Source organism: Bubalus bubalis, chromosome X (genome assembly GCF_019923935.1).
Source record: "Bubalus bubalis isolate 160015118507 breed Murrah chromosome X, NDDB_SH_1, whole genome shotgun sequence".
In the NCBI taxonomy this organism is placed as follows: domain Eukaryota; kingdom Metazoa; phylum Chordata; class Mammalia; order Artiodactyla; family Bovidae; genus Bubalus; species Bubalus bubalis.
The window spans coordinates 91925823-91949035 of NC_059181.1; the positions used below are offsets into that span (position 1 = coordinate 91925823).

The window sequence follows — 23213 nt, forward strand, 5'->3', positions numbered from 1 at the left end:
TAGGCAAAATAGAGATAAGTAATCTACCTGATGAAGAGTTAAAGGTAATGATCATAAAGATGCTCAATAAACTCAGGAAAATAAAAACCGAACACTGAGAAGTTTTAGCAAAGAGTTAGAAAAGAGAAAGAGGAACCAAACAGAACTGAAATAAAGTAACTGAAATAAAAAATACACCAGAAGGAATTAACAGTAAATTAGATGATGCAGAAGAGCAGATCAGCACACTGGAAGACAGAGTAATAGAAATCACTGGAGCTAAACAGAAAAAACAATTTTTAAAAATGAGGAAAGCTTGAGAGACTTCTGGGACCTTGTCAAAAAGGCTAACATTTGTATTATAGGGGTCTCAGAGAAGAAGACAGAGAAAAGGGGGCAGATAGCTTATTTGAAGAAATAATAGATGAAAACTTTCTTAACCTGGGGAAGGAAGCAGACATCCAGGTCCAGGAGGCACAGAGAGTCCCAAACAAGATGAACTCAAAGATGTCCACAGCAAAGCACATTATAATTAACATGGCAAAATTAAAGATAAGGAGAGAATCTGAAAAGGAGCAAGAGAAAAGGAACTAATTATGTACAAGGGAGCTTCCATAAGACTACCAGCTAACTTTTCAGCAGAAACTTTACAGGCCAGAAGAAAGAGGCACTATATATTCAAAGGGATGAAAGGAAAAAAATCTACAACCAAGAATACCTGACAAAGCTATCATTCAGATTTGAAAAAGAGATAGAGTTTTACAGTCATGCAAAAGCTTAAAGAGCTCAGCATCAGTAAAGATCAGAGTGGAAACAAATGTAATAGAGACTAAAGGAAAAAAATCAATGAAACTAAAGGCTGGTTCTTTAAACAGATAAACAAAATAGATACATTTTTAACCATACTCATCAAGAAAAAGAATGGTCCCAAGTAAATGAAATCAGAAATGAAAGAAGAAAAGTTACAACTGACACCATACAAATATAAAGGATCATAAGAGATTACTACAAAAAATTATTATAGGTTAATAAAATGGACAAAGTAGAAGAAATGGATAAATTCCTAGAAACATATAATCTCCCAGGAATGAATCATGAAGAAATAGAAAATATGAGCAGATTGATTACGAGCAATGAAATTAAATCAGTAGTTAAAAAAAAAAAAAATACTCCAAACAAACAAAAGTCTAGGACCAGATGGATTCATAGGTGAATTCTACTAAACACCTGAAGAGGTAGCACCTACCCTTCTCAAATTATTCCAAAAAATCACAGAAGAAGGAACAATTCTGAATGCATTCTGTAAGACCTGTACCACCTTAATACCAAAACCAGACACTACAAAAGAAAATTACAGGTCAATATCACTGGTGAACATACATGTGAAAACTCTCAATAAAATATTAGCAAACATAATTCAATAATACATTAAAAGGATTATACATCATGATCAAGTTGGACTCATCCCAGGGATGCAAGAATGGTTTAATATTGCAAATCAATCAATGTGATACATCACATTAACAAGTTGAAAAATAAAAATTATATGATAATATCAATAGATGCCTAAAAACTTTTGATAAAATTCAACATCCATTTATGATTAAAAAAAACTCTTAATTAAAAAACTGGGCATACAAGAAACATACCTCAACAAAATAAATGCCATATATGACAAAGCCACAGCCAACATTATATACACTAGTGAAAACATGAAAGTATTTTCTCTAAGATCGGGAACAAGATGAGGATACCCACTCTTGCCACTGTTATTCAACATAGTATTGGAAGTATTAACCACAGCAGACAAGAAAAATACATAAATGAAATCCAAATTAGAAAGAAAGAAGTAAAACTGTCACTGTGTGTAGGTAACAAAATAATATATATAGAAAACTCTAAGGCCACCACCAGGAAACTATTAGAACTAATAAGTGAATTGAGTATAGTTTCAGGATACAAAATTAATATATCAATAATATATATTAACAAGTTAAGAGCTACCTCCTATGGGCCCAGCCTGTGGCTGGCATGTCTGGGACACATGTCCTGGTGCTGCAGCCAGGCTGGCATTTTCAGTTTTGTTCTTACTTTTGAAGTTCTTTTTTCCTATCCTAGTGACACTCCTTAGGATGCACTGTAATAGCCAAAGAAAGCACTGTGGCTCTTAGAAAGGTCACAGGCAATGTAACTGGGGACCTGGGAAACTTTGGGTCTGGACCACTCAGCAGAATGAGTTAGTTAGGGCAAATCCACTGCAGCCTTACTTTCCTGTCTTATTAGGTCAAAGTGGATGAAACTGCTGATGTTGAGCAATTATCCCACAAAAATTGCAGTTTCATCCAGTTCAACCTAAATAGATCTTATTCTAAAAGTACTAACAAATGTAGGCTTCCCTGGTGGGTCAGTAGTAAAGAATTTGCCTGCCAATGCAAGAGACGAGTTTGATCCCTGGGTTGGGAAAATCCCTTGAAGAAGGAAATGGTAACCCCCTCCAGAATTCTTGCCTGGGAAATCCCATGGACAGAGGAGCCTGGTGGTCTACAGTCCATGAGGTTGCAAAGAGTCGGACACAATTTAGTGAATAAACAACATGTTAACTAATATGTTAATTATGTATTCTGTTAACACAACAGAAATGCTGTGTTTCCATACATTAAAAATGAACTATCAGAGAGAGAAATGAAGAAAGCAATCCTACTTACAATGGTATCAAAAAGAATAAAACACTAGGAATAAACCTAACCAAAGAGGTAAAAAAAAAAAAAAATCTATACTCGGAAAACTATAAGATATTGATGAAAGAAATTGAAGAGGATACAATACATGGGGTGATATACTGTGCTCATGGATTGGAAGAATTATTATTGCTAAAATGATCATACTGCCCAAGGCAATCTACAGATTCAGTGCAATCCCTACCAAAGTACTAATGGCATTTTTTGCAGAACTAGAACAAATAATTCTAAAATATGTGTGGAAACACAAAAGATCCTAGATAACCAAAACAGTCTTGAGAAAGAAGAGCAAAGCTTGAGCTCCTGTGTTTCAAACTATACTACAAAGGTACAGTAATCAAAACAGTATGATACTGGCACAAAAACACGTATAGGTCAATGGAGCAGAATAGAGAGCCCAGAAATAAATCCACAGTTAAATGATCAATTAATCTATGACAGAGGCAGCAAGATTATGGGGAAATATTATGGGGAAAACATACTCTCTCCAATAAATGGTGTTGGGAAAACTGAACAGCTACATGCAAAAGAATCAAATTGGACTAGTCTCTTACATTATAAACAAAAATAAACTCAAATGATGATGAATTAAAGACTTTAATGTAAAACTTGAAACCATAAAATTCCTAGAAGAAAGTAGGCAGCATGGTCTTTGACATCAGTCTTAGTCATTCAATATTTTTTTAATATGTCTCCACAGTCAAGAGAAACAAAGGCAAAAATAAACAAATAGGACTATATCACATAAAAAACTCACACAGTGAAAGAAACTATCAACAAAATGAAAAGATAGCCTATAGAATAGGAGAAGATACTTGCAAATGATATATCCAACAAAGGGTTAATATCCAATCTATGCAAAGAATTCATATAATTCAACATCAAACAAACAACCCAATTTAAAAATGGGCAGAGAACCTGAATAGACATTTTTTTAAAAAGATATACAGATGGCTAACAGACACATGAAAGGATACAAAATGTCACTAAATTATCAGGGAAATGCAAATCAAAACCACAATGAGATATTACCTCACACTTGTCACAATGTCCATTATTTAAAAGACAACAAATAACAGGTGTTGGTAAGAATGTGTAAGAAAGAGAATCCTTACACACTGTTGGAGGGAGTACAAATTGGTGCAGCCATTAGTAAAACAGTATGGCAGTTCCTCAAAAAATTAAAAACAGAACTATCATAGGAGCTAGCAACTCCACTTCTGGGTACAGTTGACCCTTGAACAACATGAGTTTGAACTGCACATGTCCATTTATATGCAGGTTTTTCAATAAATACATACTACAGTACTACAAGATCTGTGGTTGGTTGAGTCTACTAAAGCCAAACTGTGGATGCAAAAGGCCAAATGTAAAGTTATACACAGATTTTTTACTTCCCAAGGATTGTCACTTCTAACTCCTCTGTTGTTCAAGGGTCAATTGTATCTTTCCAAAGTAACCAAAAAACACTAACTGGAAAAGATCCACTGCATCATTATTTAAAATAACCAAGATATGGAAGCAACCTAAGTGTCCATTGATAGATGAATAAAGAAGATGTGATGTTATATGTGCATATATAATGGATGTCATATATATATATTATACATATTATTACTCGACCATAAAAAAGAGTGAAATCTTGCCATTTGCAACAACATGGATGGACCCTGAGGGTATTATGCAAAGTTAAATAAGTCAGAGAAAGACAACAAATACCACATGATTTCACTTACATGTGGGATCTAAAAAGCAAAACAAATGAACAAACAAAACAGAAACAGAATCATTGATACAGAGAAGAGATTGGTGATGCCAGAAGGGGTATAGGGGTGGAATGCATAACACAGGTGAGGAGATTAAAAGGTACAAACTTTCTGTTATAAAATAAGTCACAGAGATGTAATGTACAGCATGTGGAATATAGTCAATAATATTTTAATAACTCTCTATGGTGACAGATGGCATCTGATTACAGTGATCATTTTGTAATATATTAAAATACCAAATCACTCTGTTGTACACTTGAAACTAATATATACTGTAAGTCAATTATACTTCAATTTAAAAAAAAAAGAAGTTGAACTCAAAAACAAAGTAGTAAGGGAGAGCTGGAAGGTAAGGGAAATTGGGAGATGCTGGTCAAAAAGTATAAGCATTCAGCCATAAGATGAATAACCTACAGCATATGTCCTCCACAGGAGTCAGCACCAGGCTGAACTAATAATGATTATAAGAAGAGTGATAATAACAACAATGACAATAACATCTCCTAGCAAGAGTCTACTATCCTTGTCCTGGTTGTACCTCAGCAGGGAGCCCTTCAAATTGGGGAGGCTTGCAGTAGGAGGCAGGATCATCCCACTTCTCAAAAAACTCTGCACACTTGTGAGGATGATTCTCAGCCATGCTCTCTTCTGTTTGGACCCGGACAATTCCACTGAGGCAGAAAAAATGGACAATATGTGGCAAAGAATTGTACAAGATCAGGAACTGGGGCATGAAAAATGGGAGTTTGAGGACCTTACCCAAGACCATGAATTCCTAAGCCAATGAAGTAGATGATAAAAATGTGGTGTGTATACCAGAAGACCTCAAAATAACTCCTCCGGATAAATTCCATAGCTGAAGTCACCATGAGAACCAGAGCCACTGTGATGATCACTCCAGTGAGACCAGCAATACTGGTGAATGTCACATACACCACTGTCTATGAAAGGAGAAATTTCAGCCAGACACAATGTCCACCAAGGACACCATGACCTTCCCACTCAGATCCCAGATGCTTTTCCCTTGAATCAACTCACTGTGTTTGGGGACTGGATGGGATTTAGCCATGAATAATGCTCCTGATGAGGTAGGTTGGAGAGAATGGAAGCAAGGGATCCATCTGTGGCCTGTCTGCTTCTGCTATATCGTTCAAGGTTAAACAGGTGTGCAATGATGTGAATAGCTAAATGGAAAGATGGAAAGGAATGTGAAAGTTGTCTCAGAAACATCATGGCAGGCATGCCTCACTAGAAAGGGAAAATCCAACATGTGGTACCAAGCAGAATGGTGAGTCCACATAAAGTGCCCAATAATGATTACAGAGAGAATTAAGATTTTTTTTATATTCACTCCCAAAGGAATAGAATGTAAATTCCATGAAAGCAGGTCTAAAACGGTGCCTGGAAAATAGTGCCAGGTGTTCAATAAATATATTTTGAATGTTTATACACATGAATGAATGAAACAAGATTCTGAATGTCTGGAAGCCTGCAGGTTCATCCATTCCCCCAGTTACCTGTGTGTAGGCAGATCATATATCCCACCAGTTTGTGGAAGGCAAGGTTGTGATCCAGTTGCTTTCTCAGGGTACTCCTATAAAACTACAAATGTGAAACAATCATGGTCAGGTGTCTCCAGGAAGCTTTATGAAATTCACTATATGGGCTTCCCTGGTGGCTCAGATGGTAAAGAATCTGCCTGCAATGCAGGAGACATAGGTTCAATCCCTGGGTTGGGAAGATACCCTGGAGAAAGAAATGGCTACCTACTCCAGTATTCTTGCCTGGAGAATTCCAAGGACAGCAGAGCCTGGCAGCCTACAGTCCGTGGTATCACAAAGAGTTGGACACAACTGAGCAACTAACGCTTTCACTTTCAATATATAACCAACATGTCTTACATAGAGAATGCCAATACCCACCCACTCTTGCTCACCCCCTAGCCTCACCCCCCAAAGGAGATCTCTGGCTTCCATTCCTAGGGGCCTGGTATTGAGCTGTCCTACTGAGATGTACAGAGTCTTTTGTCTTCAATATGAAAAATGACCTACAAGTGGTTAGGACTCACTGAGCAGGTGCCTCTCAGGAAAGACAGCAAATTTCGACACACGGGAAGAAGAATCAGCATGCTGTTAAAATTCAAGCAGCGAGCAGAGGCTCGGGCCCAGGCCAGCGCTGACTAGAACAGAGGAGAGAAGAAACCATCAGCTGCTTCATCTCCTCATCTAGCAGGTGAGCACGGGCCTGGTCCACTTGTCTGAGACCCGGACAATGAGTCCAAACTCTGTTTACAAATGACAGAAAATTTGCTGAACTTAATATTGAATTGAGAAATCCTCTTGACAGTGGTTTGGAAATGTTTGACTACACATTTATCAATATGAAAGAGAACAGGATTTAATGATTTGACAAATAAATTCTATGAATGTAACACTTTGCATTCAGGATTTTTGCTTAATACAGTCAATTATGAATTTAGTTCATCATTTGTAAAACAATCTTGAATATATATATTGCATTTTAAATATAGCTTAGATATTTTGACTTGTAATTATAGTGACTATTTTTCTCTTTTCTATGCTTTCAAATGTTGCAGTTATAAGTATGTAATAATAATGTAATAAAAACAATAAAAAATTAACTGTTTATATTTAAAATCCCTTTAATAATTGAAAAAAACAAAACAAAGAAACTCCTCACAGTAAAAATTTAAACTTAGGTAGACATTTGAGAAGGGAGAACTTCTAAGAACAGAATTTCAAAATGATTTCCTTGGGTGGTCAGGTAGCATACACCAGTTCAGTTCAGTTCAGTTCAGTCACTCAGTCATGTCCAACTCTTTGTGACCCCATGAACTGCAGCATGCCGGGCCTCCCTGTCCATCACCAACTCCTGGAGTTTACACAAACTCATGTCCATTGAGTCCGTGATGCCATCTAACCATCTCATCCTCTGTCGTCCCCTTCTCCTCCTGCCCTCAATCTTTCCCAGCATGAGGGTCTTTTCAAATGAGTCAGTTCTTTGCATCAGGTGGCCAAAGTATTGGAGTTTCAGCTTTAACACCAGTCCTTCCAATGAACACCCAAGACCGATTTCCCCTAGGATGGACTGGTTGGATCTCCTTGCAGTCCATGGGACTCTCAAGAATCTTCTCCAACACCACAGTTCAAAAGCATCAATTCTTCTGCATTCAGCCCTCTTTATAGTCCAACCCTCACATCCATACATGACCACTGGAAAAACCATAGCCTTGACTAGACGGACCTTTGTTGGCAAAGTAATGTCTCTGCTTTTCAATATGCTGTCTAGGTTGCTCATAACTTTCCTTCCAAGGAGTAAGCATCTTTTAATTTCATGGCTGCAGTCACCATCTGCAGTGATTTTGGAGCCCAAAAAAATAAAGTCAGCCACTGTTTCCACTGTTTCCCCATCTATTTGCCATGAAGTGATGGGACTAGATACCATGATCTTAGTTTTCTGAATGTTGAGCTTTAAGCCAACTTTTTCACTCTCCTCTTTCACTTGCATCAAGAGGCTCTTTAGTTCTTCTTCACTTTCTGCCAAAAGGGTGGTGTCATCTGCATATCTGAGGTTATTGATATTTCTCCCGGCAATCTTGATTCCAGGTTGTGCTTCTTCCAGCCCAGCATTTCTCATGATGTACTCTGCATAGAAGTTAAATAAGCAGGGTGACAATATGCAACTTTGACGTACTCCCCTATTTGGAACCAGTCTGTTGTTCCATGTCCAGTTCTAACTGTTGCTTCCTGACCTGCATATAGGTTTCTCAAGAGGCAGGTCAGGTGGTCTGGTATTCCCATCTCTTTCAGAATTTTCCACAGTTTATTGTGATCCACATAGTCAAAGGCTTTGGCATAGTCAACAAAGCAGAAATAGATGTTTTTCCTGAACTCTCTTGCTTTTTAGATGATCCAGCGGATGTCGGCAATTTGATCTCTGGCTCCTCTGCCTTTCCTAAAACCAGCTTGAACACCTGGATATTCATCATTCGCATATTGCTGAAGCCTGGCTTGGAGAATTTTGAGCATTACTTTGCTAGCATGTGAGATGAGTGCAATTGTGTGGTAGCTTGAGCATTCTTTGGCATTGCCTTTCTTAGGGATTGGAATGAAAACTGACCTTTTCCAGTGCTGTGGCCACTGCTGAGTTTTCCAAATTTACTGGTATATTGAGTGCAGCACTGTCACAGCATCATCTTTCAGGATTTGAAATAGCTCTACTGGAATTCCATCACCTCCACTAGCTTTGTTTGGAGTGATGCTTTCTAAGGCCCACTTGACTTCACATTCCAGGACGTCTGGCTCTAGGTGAGTGATCACACCATTGTGATTATCTGCGTCATGAAGAATCTTTCTGTACAGTTCTTCCATGTATTCTTGCCATCTCTTCTTAAGATCTTCTGCTTTGGTTAGGTCCATACCATTTCTGTCCTTTATTGAGCCCATCTTTGCATGAAATGTTCCCTTGGTATCTCTAATTTTCTTGAAGAGATCTCTAGTCTTTCCCATTCTATTGTTTTCCTCTATTTCTTTGCACTGATCACTGAGGAAGTCTTTCTTATCTCTTCTTGCTATTCTTTGGAACTCTGCATTCAGATGGGTATATCTTTCCTTTTCTCCTTTGCTTTTCGCTTCTCTTCTTTTCACATCTATTTGTAAGGCCTCCTCAGACAGCCATTTTGCTTTTTTGCATTTCTTTTTCTTGGGGATGGTCTTGCTCCATGTCTCCTGTACAATGTCATGAACCTCCGTCCATAGTTCATCAGGCACTCTATCTATCAGATCTAGGCCCTTAAATGTATTTCTCACTTCCACTGTATAATCATAAGGGATTTGATTTAGGTCATACCTGAATGGTATAGTGGTTTTCCCCACTTTCTTCAATTTAAGTCAGAATTTGGCAATAAGGAGTTCATGATCTGAGCCACAGTCAGCTCCTGGTCTTGTTTTTGCTGACTGTATAAAGCTTCTCCATCTTTGGCTGCAAAGAATATAATCAATCTGATTTCGGTGTTGACCATCTGGTGATGTCCATGTGTAGAGTCTTCTCTTGTGTTGTTGGAAGAGGGTGTTTGCTATGACCAGTGCATTTTCTTGGTAAAACTCTACTAGCCTTTGCCCTGCTTCATTCTGTACTCCAAGCCCAAATTTGCCTGTTCCTCCAAGTGTTTCTTGACTTCCTACTTTTGCATTCCAGTCCCCTATAAGAAAAAGGACATCCTTTTGTGTGTTAGTTCTAAAAGGTCTTGTAGGTCTTCATAGAACCATTCAACTTCAGCTTCTTCAGCGTTACTGGTTGGGATATAGACTTGGATTACCATGATATTGAATGGTTTGCCTTGGAAACGAACAGAGATCATTCTGTCGTTTTTGAGATTGCCTCCAAGTACTGCATTTTGGACTCTTGTTGACTGTGATGGCTACTCCATTTCTTATAAGGGATTCCTGCCCACAGTAGTAGATATAATGGTCATCTGAGTTAAATTCACCCACTCCAGTCCATTTTAGTTCGCTGATTCCTAGAATGTCGATGTTGATTCTTGCCATCTCTTGTTTCACCACTTCCAATTTGCCTTGATTCATGGACCTAACATTCCAGGTTCCTATGCAATATTGCTCTTTACAGCATCAGACCTTGCTTTTATCACCAGTCATATCCACAACTGGGTGTTGTTTTTGCTTTGGCTCCATCCCTTCATTCTTTCTGGAGTTATTTCTCCATTGATCTCCAGTAGCATATTGGGCACCTACCGACCTGGGGAGTTCATCTTTCAGTGTCCTATCTTTTTGCCTTTTCATACTGTACATGGGGTTCTCAAGGCAAGAATACTGAAGTGGTTTGCCATTCCTTTCTCCAGTGGACCACATCCGATCTAATAGTAGAAGCTGCCAGAAAAGGAGACAAGGAATCAGTGCTTCAAAGTATTGAGCCAAGAAACAGGCTTGATTAGGTATAGACTGGACAGAATATGTCCAACTCTGTGGTAGCTAATTTCGATTTCTCTCCTCAACTGTACAACTGGTCTCTGAGTCAGCTGCATGTACTTGGGACTGCATACAATGTAGTATGACAATTTCACAGCAGCAACAAAGGTGGTGGCAGCAGCCAGGCAATTTTTGTTGCACTTCATCTGACTGGCCAGCCTTACATTTGTGCCTGTCAATGACTTGCTAAAAGGAAGAAGATGAGGCAGAGTTAACAATTTCTTTGCCTTTTTCTTGGAGAAGGAAATGGCAACCCAGTCCAGTATTCTTGCCTGGAGAATCCCAAGGACAGAGAAGCCTGGCAGGCTACAGTCCATGGAGTGTCAAAGAGTTAGACATGACTTAGAGACTAAGCAATAACAAGTAAAGAAGCAGATAGATATATTACTCTATCACAAATTTGTTTTATTGTATATTTTGATTATATTTCAATATAATTGGTTTCTATTATAATCCCATGTATTTTATTGACTATGTTTAAAAATATTATTCTGAAAGGGAGTTGGTAGGTAGGCTTCACTAGACAGAGTAATCCATGGTATTGAAAAAGAACCCCTCTAGTTATGCAATTGGTTTTTACAATAAACAATTTGTCACTGACTTTGGATCAGGAAGATCCCCTGGAGTAGGTAATGGCAACACACTCCAGTATTTTTGCCTGGAAAATTCCATGGACAGAGGGGCCTGGTGGGCTACAGTCCATGGGGTCACAAGAGTCAGACATGACTGAGCAACTAAATCATCACCACCACCCACCTTTTTGTAATAATCTTTTTGGCACAAAGACTATTTTTCCACACAACCTAAACCCAGACAACATGACACTGGCTTAATAAGCCAGATCAAGATCTGCCTACATCCATAATGGCTTACAATGTCTGGCAGTACAGTAAACACGAGCTGCCCTACTGTTTTCCGTTTCTGACTCTTCCACATGACCTGTGTTTTCTCCTTCTGCTGAGTCACATCCCAACTGTTTTTGGTAGAGATAGCCTGTTCTGTTTCTGAGTAAATTTCCTCTGCTCATCTCAAAGATCCTGCATTTCCACCTTAGTTCCCACTGCTTGCTTATTTGAATCACAGAGGTTCCTTAAAGCTGAAATTGACAAGTAAATTAAAAAATATAGGACTACAATTTCACAGCTTCATATTCTGTTGAGGATATCTGTATGGGATGAATTTTTTTCAGAGCAAATCTTTTTTTCCCCCATAGCAGCACATTGAAATACACCAATTTATGTTCACTTTTCAACACTAACAATAACTGATGTTTTAATTCAATTGCAGCTGTCATTAATGCCTCATTGACTATGGATTTAAACTCATTCCTCTGAATAAAATAACTCTGTATTTTCCTAAAGGAAGCATAAATTTAAGACATACCCTTTGGAGTGATTAAATAAATTATGGTGCCTCAATGCCATGAACTGTTATTCTCTTAAAAGAATGAGCGTTATCTACATGCAATGGTGGAAGGCTGGTAAATGCTTCACAACCAGTTTTCAGGGGAAGGGAGATTCTTGATTTCCAGTGTTTGTCAATTTACCTGTTGTAAATACTCCCACCATGGCAGACTCCAAGATACCAAGCTTATGTCATTAAACAACACTGGCTATAGGGTTGGGAAGCGATACACAACTGGCAACTGCATACTGGCATGAGCTAGTTCCAGCACATCACTGGTTATGTACTTACATGGAGAGATATCTGAGATACTCTAAGTGTAAGAAGAAATTTCCAGTCAATATCTACAATGTGATCCTTTTTTTTTCCTTTGGTTAATTTTTTTAAAAAGTGTTCTATTGAATGTGTTTATCAAAACTCATAGAAGCATACACCAAAAAGATCAAGTTTTACTGTTTATATGGAATAAGTGAATAAAAATATTACCTATCTCAAAAACAAAACCTATACGTCTGATGCACTTGTGAGTATACGTCAGTGTGTCTTTAGAGACACACAAGTCGAACCATTAACAAAGGTTATCTCCACGGAATGTGATGGGAGAGTGATTTTCACATTTTATTCTAACATTTCTATATCATTTGATCTCCTTGAAAGCAGTATCATTTATAGTTAATTTTTTATAGAAAGGATTTTACAAAATGAAATGTCCACAGGATATCAGCATGATTCATTTTTCTGCTGCTGACTTTTTGATCATAAAGCAATTCTGTTAATAGTTAGTCACATTTATCACATCATTCTCTTAGTAAAAAACTATTTTTTAAACAAATTAACACTTCCTTTGGAGTTATAGTTTCCAAAGAAGGATCAAGAACCAACATTTAAAATGGAAAACAGCAGGGTGAAATAAGTCTGAACAGAACATTCAAATGAGTTGTGATCTCAACACAAATCGTTTGATTATGAAGAGCCAAGAAGGATTTTTAAAAAGGACAAGCTGTCTTTAAACATGTACACCGGGTGAGTCTTCCTGGAGAGCTAATGAAAGTGACTTCTTCATCAAGATGAAAGTGACTTCTTCAAATCCTTACATGTTACTGAATAACTGACAAAAGTTAGCAGTCAAATTTGTTTCTTTAACCAGGCAGTGGCCAGATTGACGAGCCTGTGAGAAAACCATTCTCATCTCCAAGCTTCTTCTTGTTCACTTCCATGCCAACGTGCCATACCCACCTCACCCTTCCTCTCCTGTCCTTATAATCTGCTCCTTCCCCAGGCTTCTCCATCCTGTTACTCTGACTTGACCCCATCATTCTACAGGCCTTGAATTTGGAAACACCACCCACTCCACAAAACTCACCACACCAAGTATCCCTCTTGTTTGATAGGTATTTTTCTGTGAGATCAGTCCACAGCAATGGTTTTCAAGTTGTTCATTCATTTGTTTTCAGTCAAACTCTTTCTTAAAATCATAAGCAGGAATTCACAAGACAGATAAATGCTGCTTTGGTTGATGTAGGGACACTGTCCTGTTAGCTTTCCCCTCACACTCTGCAGGGACACCTGGATTTCTATGGAAACCGGTTCAAAAATTACTCAATATTTCTTTATTGTGTGTTTTCATTATTGGAGCCATGGAGTGTGCCCTGGATAAGGCTGTCAGATTAGCAAACAAAAATATAGGATGCTCAGCTAAATTTGAACTTTAAAAAATGAATCATTTTCTGATATGCCCCTGTCTCATGCAATATTTGGAATAAATGATACCCCCCAAAAATACTTGTTGGGACTTGCCTGGTGATCCAGTGGTTGAGAGTCCACTTTGCAATGAGTGGGGTGCACCGGTTCAATCCCTGATGAGGGAACTGGGATCCCACCTGCCATGCAGCAACTAAACCCACCCACCACAGCTACTGAGCCCAGGTGCTACAACTAGAGTCCGTGCACTGCAGAGCCACAAGGAGAGCTCTCTCATGCCGCAACTAACGCCTGACACAGCCAAATAAATAAATACTAACTAAAAAAAAAAAGATTTGGTGCTTCCCTGGTGGTCTAGTGGTTAAGATTTCGCCTTGCAATGCAAGGGGCACCTGTTCAATCCCTGGTCCGGGAAGATCCCATGTGTGGTGGAGCAACTAAGTGGCCACAACTATTTAGCATGTGCTCTAGAGCCTGGGAGCTACAACTACTGAAACCCAGATGCCCTAGAGCCTGTACTCCACAACAAGAGAAGCCACCATAGTGAGAAGCCTGGGCACTGCAAAGAAGAGTAGCCCTGGCTCAATACAACTAGAGAAAAGGCCCGCATAGCAGTGAAAACACAGCACAGCCAAAAATACATAAGTAAAATAAATAAAAAAGATTTGTTATTTTTCTGGAATTCAAATTTACCTGGGTAGCCTGAAGATTTTTTCTGGTGACCCTAACTCTAGGGTAAATGAGGGCATTGGGTCACAAAGGAGCCAGAGTTATAGAAAAAAGAGAGATTCCCCACATCACAACTGTGATACTCACCCCAAGTATTTGTCTTGTGTAGTAGTACTTGGTGGCCTTCTCAAATGACAGGAAGGCATGCACGAACAGGAAAACATTCAGCCCCAACCAAGCAACCTAGAGGAAGAAAAATGAAGCAAGGAATAAAGTGAAATTTAGGTATGGGAAGGAGTAGATAAGGGGTAAAGAATAGTTTCACCATTTGGCTATTTTGTGTTTGTATGTTTTCTTTTTTTGGCAGAGGGCGTGCACTGCAAGGCATGTGGAATCTTAGTTTCCTGACCAGGGATCTAACCTGTACCCCCTGCAATGAAAGTGCAGATTCCTAGCCACTGGACCATCAGGGAAATCCTATATCTGTTTTCATTTTAAATGAGTAAACTTAATCTCAGAGTGAGTCAGGACTTCAAGACATGCACTAATGATGCTAATCACCAAGGTCAGCCAATCAAGGCTCATAGGCCAAATCTAGCTCACCACCTGTTTTGTACAGCCTACAGGCTAAAGAATGGGTTTTATATTTTTTCCCATTTTTAAATGGTTGGAAAAATCAAAAGAAGAATATATTTCATGACATGCGAAAATTATATGAAAATCAAATTCCAGTATCTATAAATACAATGGTATTGGAACTTAGCCACACCCACTTATTTCTGTATTGTTTATAACTGCTTTTGTGATTCAAAGTAAGTGTTGAGAAATTGTGACAGAGAACATATGGCCCACAAAGCCTAAAATTGTACAATCTAGCCTTTTACAGAAAACATTCGCCAACTCCTGGACCAGATCATTCAAACTATTGCACCTAAAAGATGGCAAAAAGTGAATAAATGGATTTCTAAAGAAAGAATAAATTCAACATCTGTAACAATACCCATCTGAAGGGAATAAACCATTCCAGATGGGCCTGCCTCTTTAATTATACCCTGACGTACACCTCCCTGTTTTTAGATTGTTATTCTTTTCTTCAAATTAACCTATCATTGCTGTGGACTCATTTGAGCACTTAAGACTTTGTCTGTCCCAAGATCTGTCTCCATTGGCAAAGAGAGAAATTTGGAACCTACTCCCCATTGCTTTGGAGAACAAAGTCTGTAATTGATCAGGACTCTAGGGGCACTGGAATATATACCTCTAATCTATATCTATGGCCCTAGGATGGTCCAGAATCATCTCAGCCCTATGGGTAGAGGGCCTTTAGTCTAGAATATGGCCCATTCAGATTCCCTAGATCTGGACCAGTCACATACCTGTAGCATCATAACATAGTGATTTGAAGCATGATGTTGGAGTCAAACTCCCTGGGCTCAAATTCTAGTTCCACCACTTTCTAGTTCTGTAATCTTAGATCTGTGATTTAACTTTTCTGAACTTCAATTTCTTCACTTATAAAATGAGGATAATAACAATATCTACACCACAGCAATGCTGTGAATGTTACATGAAATAATACATGTGAAGTGATTAATACAATGCTCGGTGCATTGTATAAGCTCAATAAATTCTGGCTGTGTCATCACCAGACTGGCTTTTCCACTCAATTTATTTCTGCATTCTTTGCCCACACACCCTTTCCAGAGTTGTGTGTCTTCCAGAGATCTTTGACCTTAATGGAAAAAGAGAGGTGAAAGCCACAGATAATTCAAGAGTTTAGAAGACAAGGTAGAGAACCTTATTTAGAGAGAGCAAAAATATTTCAGAATCTGACAGGGACACAGAGGCAAAGAACACTGTGTCAGCTAAATAATCAACTGCAAGAAAGATGAATTATGAAATACAGTGATATCTGTAAGGAATTCCATTCCCTTCCCCACATAGACTATAATTTCCTCCACTATAAATGGAAAAGAAAGTCAAGTAGAAGACCTGGCAGGAAGGAGGAGCAAAAGTATTTTGGGGGTAATTTATTTTTCATTAAAAAAAATAGCAAAGGAGTACATGTCAGAGATAAGAAGAAGTCTGAGCCCTCTGGAGAGATTGGTGCAAGGTGGAAAGATATTTAAATCATCATCATCTAAGAAAGGAATTATAAAAAGAGGATTTTAGAGCTAGAAACACTCATATTTATATGTAATCTAGTTTTCATTAATCCTCCCCCAGCTACAACACAGGTGACCTGAAGTATAGAGAAGATATGTAATTTGATCTTGGTCATTCAGTTAATAGCAGAAATGAAGCTAGAGTTCAGTTAGAGAGTGTGTTAGGAGAAGGGGATTGTGTACATGTAGTGTGGTAAAGGAGTTGTGGCTTGAACGCTGGGGAGCTGGAACTGAGTGATGGCTCTGCAACCAACTGTGTGACATCTGGGTCTTATTTTCCCTTGTAAAATCAAAGAGTTGGTTTCTTTCTGCACTACCTAAAGCCATAGCCACTAACCACATGTGGCAACTAAGAACACGAAATATGTCTAGTTTTAATTGAGATGTGCTGTAAGTATAAAATACACATTGGATTTCAAAAACAGTAAAAATAAAATAATATAAATTATCTCATTAATATTTTCATATTGATTACATGTTTAAAGGATAACATTTTAAATACACTGGGTTAAACAAGATATTTTACTGGACATTCATGTCACCATTTTCTTCTTAACTTTTTCAACATAGGTATTCAGTTCAGTTCAGTTGCTCAGTCGTGTCCGACTCTTTGTGACCCCATGAACCACAGCATGCCAGGCCTCCCTGTCCATCACCAACTCCCGGAGTTTATACAAACCCATGTCCATTGAGTTGGTGATGCCATCCAACCATCTCATCCCCTGTCATCCCCTTCTCCTCCTGCCTTCAATCTTTCCCAGCATCAGGGCCTTTCCAAATGAGTCAGCTCTTCACATCAGGTGGCCAAAATACTGGAGTTTCAGCTTCAACATCAGTCCTTCTAATGAACACCCAGGATGGATTTCCCCTAGGATGGACTGGTTGGATCTCCTTGCAGTCTAAGGGACTCTCAAGAGTCTTCTCCAACACCACAGTTCAAAAGCATCAATTCTTCTGCGCTCAGCCCTCTTTATAGTCCAACTCTCACATCCAAACATAGGTATTAGACAATTTTAAAATTACATATGTGACTTCACATTATATTTCTAGTGGACAGTGCTACGCCATAATCTCTAAGATCACTTCTACCTCAAACATTCAATGATTTTATGATTTCTTGGTGTGAGCAGGATAGAAAGAATGGAGAGAAATGAGTGCTCCATAGCAGTAGTTAGAAGTAAAATGGAAAAGAAAAAGAGAAAAAAAAGAAAACAGATTGAAATTCCAAATACTTGTTGTTTATGTTCTTGTCTCTTTATCAATCAATTTCTGGAGTTGGACTGGTTTCTAAAATACTGAAATACATCATACACAGAAAAGTATATTAAACATATATATGCAATCCTAGGATTGGACCTTTCAGTGATAACTGACCTTGAAAAGCTCAATATTGTCATGGAATTTTTCCCTTTCCAGTAACTACACATATTAACAAATGTAACATCTTCTTACTCTAAGAGTAATTAACAGAAAGTGAAAAATCACTTACCAGAAACAAAACTGAAAACCAGTGATTAACCACCCAGTTTCCCATTGTCAAAAGGTGGTTTGGAGCCTCTGCAGGCAGCAAGGAAGATTCAGCAACTTGGATTCTGGAGAGGTTCTTCAGGGTTAGCACCTCTGTCCAGCTCAGAGTCTGTGAAACTTTAATATTGCAGATTACAGAAAGATGCACATCTACCCTCAAAGCTTTCAGAAATGAATAAATGCACTCTATCTTCCTCCTCTGGTCAGAACTATGTTATCAGCCTTGGTAAACCAGCCCTACCTATAAGTACCACAGGGGTTTTCCCTCGTGGGGTTTTATCCCTTCAGGAAATAACAATCTTCTTAGGTGAGGATATTCTCTCCCATTAACTTACCAACATGACTTAACGTGAGGCATTGTCTTCCTTGATAAGACATTCGCTAAGGTTTCTCAGAAGGAAGAATTTAGGCTGAAGCTATAAACAGATGACCTCTGGAAAAACAGGGCAGAACACAAGCATGTTAAGGAAGCTGCCTTGAGCTGGGTTTTCAGAAGAGTTGTTGCCTCTGCTGGCTGCAATTTGGACCTCAGCTTGGCTAGCTCAGAAACTTAGTTTACCAATTCTCCTGGAAGATGACCTGGTTCTGGAGAGCTCTTGACTGGTTGGAAGGACAAGTGAAAAGAATGGCCACATAGAATAAAAGAAAATTTAGCAGGTATAAATGTACACCTCAGCTCAGAGGAAAATAGAGGCAAAGTATTTGTCTCAAAATATTTGGGAATTTTTATGTTACATAGATAGATAAAGCTGAAAGCCACTGTTGAGTTAAGACTGTATAATAAAATCAGTACAACACTTTTCAGTTGAATGATTTGTCAAATCAGATTTTAGGTTACTTATAAAAATATTCTAAGAAGATAGTACACCCATATGTACAAATGTGTCTGACAATTTGTTATATAAGGGGGTATTATGAAAATGAAGGAAATGGCAACCCACTCCAGTGTTCTTGCCTGGAGAATCCCAGGGACGGGGGAGCCTGGTGGGCTGCCGTCTATGGGGTCGCACGGAGTCGGACACGACTGAAGCGACTTAGCAGCAGCAGCAGCAGTAGTAACATTTAACATCTAGTTTATAAAGTTTGAATTTTTCTCCATGAATGCAACTAATTTTCATAAGTAAATGCTGGGGTTTATGAGCTTCCCTGGTGGCTGAGGGATAAAGAATGCACATCCAATGCAGGAGATGTGGAGACCAGGTTTGACACTTGGGTCAGGAAAATCCCTTGGAGAAGGAAATGGCAACTCACTCCAATATTCTTGCCTGGAAAATCCCATGGACAGAGGAGGCTGTTGGGCTACAGTCCATGGTGTCAGAAAGAGTTGGACACAATTGAGTTACTAAACAAAAACAGCAAAGTATTTAAAACGAGGGAGATGATTGTCTTCTAGTATGATGGATTAGCTAGAGTTGTGTGTTCAGTTCTGGGCATTGCTATTTATCCTTTTCTAAAATGATGAAATATATGCAGAAGAATGTGTAAAACATATATATGTAATTTTAAAATAATTTTAAGGAGTGAATATCTATGTATTCAGTACCCAGGTTTAAAAAATTGAATATTCATTTCCAGTATCTTAAAGTCCTCTGTGCATCCCTCCGTGATCACAATCTCCCTTCTTCCCCAGATGTAACTACTATCCTGAAATTTGGAGTAATCATTGCCCTGTTTTTCTTTATAGTTTTACTAACTAAATGCATTCCTAAACAACATATTGTTTAGATTTTCTCTGTTTTTGAACTTTTAAATAAATGGAATCTAGCTGTTTGTATGTATGTATATATGCTCCTGTGATTTGCTTATTTCACTCAACATTATTTCTGAGATTCATACATGTTGGCACATGTAGTTCCCATGGTATGTAGTATCTCAGTTCCCTGAACAGGGATTGAACCCAGGCCACATCATTGAAAGCCTGGAATCCTAACCACTAGGTCACCAGGGAACTCCCAGTTGAACATCTTTTAATTCAACTGTTGGCCATTTGAGTTTTCTTCTTTAAGAAATTGCCTATTCTACTTTTTGACCTTTCTTTTCTTTTATTTACTTACTTTCCTTCCTTCCTTCCTTTTTTCTCTGTGTAAATTCCCAAGTCTTTATCATGTGGTTACAGAGGATGTGGTCACTGATTTCAGGAGTTTTGATGTGATGGGAAAGACATTGTATTCCCCTAGCTCTTCAGTGTTTCTGTAGGATTCACCATGCTTGGTTCTGCATCCTTGTTTGGCCCCCTTACACCATGTGACTGTTGCGGAAATCAAAAGGTTCAACCTGTCTTGGGCCCCTCTTGGAAAGGTGATATATGAACTTGTTTCTTCCCTTTTTCTTCTCTTTCTTTTTTCTTGATGTTTCATCTTTTGTTCCACCTCATTAAGAGTCTATCTTTATATCTTTAGTTGTATTAATAGAAGATCTTTTCTGCTAGTCTTTTGTTTTTCTCATCAATAGTTTCCCTGTAAATAATTGTAATTTTCATGTGCCCACAGGAGGAGGTGAGCTCACAGTATTTCTACTCTGCCATCTTGGCCACTTTGCCCTCTGGCCTGTATTTCTGTTGGTTTGTTTTTCAATGGCTTAAAGATTCTTAGAGTTCTGTTTATAGTTGGATATCAATCCTTAATTGGTCATGCTTATAGCATGTGTTCTCACTCTCCTAATAGCGTTTTCTGATAAGTAGAAATTCTTAATTTTGATATAGTCTGATTCACCATCTTTTCCTTTATGATATATACATTTTATGTATCCTTTTAGAAATCCTTCACTTACTCAGAGATCTTTAAGGTATTCTTTTATATTTTCTTCTAAAATTTTATATTTTTGCTTTTCACATTTATGCTTTGAATCCATCTGGAGTTGGTTTTGTGTGTGTGTGTGTGTATGGTGTGAAGTAGGGGTCCAATTAATTATTTTTTTATATGAAAAACTAATTGTTCCAGCACCATTTTTGAAAAGTACACTTTCTTCACTGATCTAAAATATCAGTTCTATTATACATTAAATGTCTATATACAGGTGGATTTGTTCTTGAACTCTCTATTTAGTTTTCCCCACACCATAGCCTTAATTTTTATGACTTTATAATAAGTCTTGACATTTGATAGGGCAAGATTCCCCATCTTGTTTTTCAAGAGTGATTTGGCTATTCTTGGTCTTTTACACTTTCATGTCAATTTTAGATTCAACTTCTTCTGTCTTGCACCTTTTTGCTACATTTATTGCTACTTTACATTTTTCTAAGAATGTAAATTATATATTTTACTTGAAATTGTGGTTATTATATAAAAGTGCAACATATTGACTTTTGTGTCCAACAATGTTGCTAAATGCACTTGTTAATTCTAATAATATCCCTGCATTTAGTCTTTCACTTTTTCTATAAACAGTCATATTTTTTGGTATAATAACAATTTTACTTCTTCCTTTCTGATTTTTAAATCTTTTACAGTTGACCCTTGAACAACATGGGTTTGAACTGTATGAGTCCACTTAAACGTGGCTTTCTTAAATAGTAAATATTACAGTATTACTTGATCCCCAGTTGGTTGAATCTGCAGATGCAGAACCACAGATATGGAAGTACCACAGACCCTAAACAGAGGGCTGACTATATGCAGATTTTCAACTGGGCAGAGGGTCGGTATTCCTAACTCCCATGTTGTTCAAAAGTCCACTGTATTTTCTTTTCCTGGCTTATCTTACTTACTAGAACTTCTAACACAATGTTGAACAAAAGTAGTAATATCAATTCCTTTGTCTAATCCCCAGTCTCAAATGGGATTCTTTCAACATTTAACCCTTAAGTATGATGTTTGGTGTAGCTTTTTATAGATACCTGGCTATATATTCTTACTTTACTTCACTTTAGGCACAAAAGTGAATATTTATTTAAAATTAAAAAAGGAAGTTACAGCACATTTTAGCAACTTTTTTGAGATATAATTTACATACCATAAAATTTCCCCATTGTAAGGGTACAGCTCAATACATATAGCACATCTTATATTTTAAAAAGCTGTAAAATTTCTTCAATACCACAAAGCTCATAAAATAATATAACACTTTCTTAACTGTCTAACACACCTGCAACCTAGTGTCGCAATGCTGCGTGAAATTAGCACAGTTAGTGCTAGGAGTATTCCTGGAAACCATTCCTACACTAGGACAATCAGTTGATGTACACAAAAGTATCAGTGAACCACATAAAGTAAATGAAAAGTGAAAGTGAAGTCACTCAGTCGTGTCTGACTCCTAGCGACCCCATGGACTGCAGCCTACCAGGCTCCTCCGTCCATGGGATTTTCCAGGCAAGAGTACTGGAGTGGGGTGCCATTGCCTTCTCCGAAATTCTTTTAAGTTCAAACTAAATACATTACCAATGCAACTTCCCCTTTGCTGTATTCCAGAATTCACATGGCCACTCCAGCATTGCCTGACAGGAGGGGAATTGTGACAGAGGAGAAGGAGGAATGGAAAGAGACACTCATTTTAGCGATTTGTGATGAAGATATTTTAACTTTCGCAAATGTTACAAATACACTTGACCCTGTCTAAGACCACAGCTTAAAAGAATAATTAAAGCCTGTCCATGAGAGGGTGACCAGGATGCTGTAATGATTTGAAACTACCCTATATTAGGAACTTTTTTAAAATTTGGAGAGTTTGGCCTGAAAGAGAGGTTTGTCAGGGACATGAGCTTATCTATGGTTTCTTGTTTTTGGAGGCTTAGTTTGTTTTGTAGCTGGGTACAAGGAGGCAAGCTAGGACTGGAGCCTCTAAAATGATATACTTTTGTTCAATATAAAACAGAATTTCCTATCACAGGTGTTCAAAGAAGTAAAGAGATAGTAAATTTCCTGTTTCTTGAGATGCTCAAGGAAAAATTAATGACCCTCTTGCCATTATAGGGCTTCCCTGGTGGCTCAGAGGTTAAAGCGTCTGCCTCCAATGCAGGAGACCCAGGTTCGATCCCTGGGTTGGGAAGATCCCCTGGAGAAGGAAATGGTAACCCACTCCAGTATAGCTGCCTGGAGAATCCCATGGACGGAGAAACCTGGTAGGCTATGGTCCACGGGGTCGCAAAGACTCGGACATGACTGAGCGACTTCATTTTCACTTTGCCATTATAAGAGGAATTTCAGCAACAGATGGATAGTTAATTAAATGTCTTTGAAGTACCCTCCAATCTTGAGATCTTGTGATTCATTGGAGAATGACATAATTTAGATGATAATTTATGTACAACCCAAGGAGGAC

General features: G+C 38.2%; 1 protein-coding gene and 1 non-coding gene across 2 annotated transcripts in view; one reads left to right on the plus strand and one right to left on the minus strand.

Moving 5' to 3' along the window:
- The window catches only part of NOX1 (NADPH oxidase 1), a 35974-nt gene extending 17609 nt beyond the window's left edge, over positions 1–18365 (minus strand). Inside the window, exons 1-8 of the mRNA XM_006059222.4 lie at positions 18293–18365; positions 17920–18074; positions 14413–14508; positions 6555–6665; positions 6004–6088; positions 5525–5670; positions 5246–5427; positions 5025–5157 (exon numbers count right to left, since the gene is read on the minus strand). Coding sequence (XP_006059284.3) covers positions 5025–5157; positions 5246–5427; positions 5525–5670; positions 6004–6088; positions 6555–6665; positions 14413–14508; positions 17920–18074; positions 18293–18335 — 951 coding nt within the window. The 5' untranslated portion in view covers positions 18336–18365. The remainder of the gene's footprint in view (positions 1–5024; positions 5158–5245; positions 5428–5524; positions 5671–6003; positions 6089–6554; positions 6666–14412; positions 14509–17919; positions 18075–18292) is intronic.
- Positions 18366–22868: 4503 nt separating this feature from the next.
- TRNAW-CCA lies at positions 22869–22940 on the plus strand. Its single transcript has one exon. It is a non-coding gene; the product is annotated as a tRNA-Trp (tRNA).
- The last annotated feature ends 273 nt before the right edge of the window (positions 22941–23213 follow it).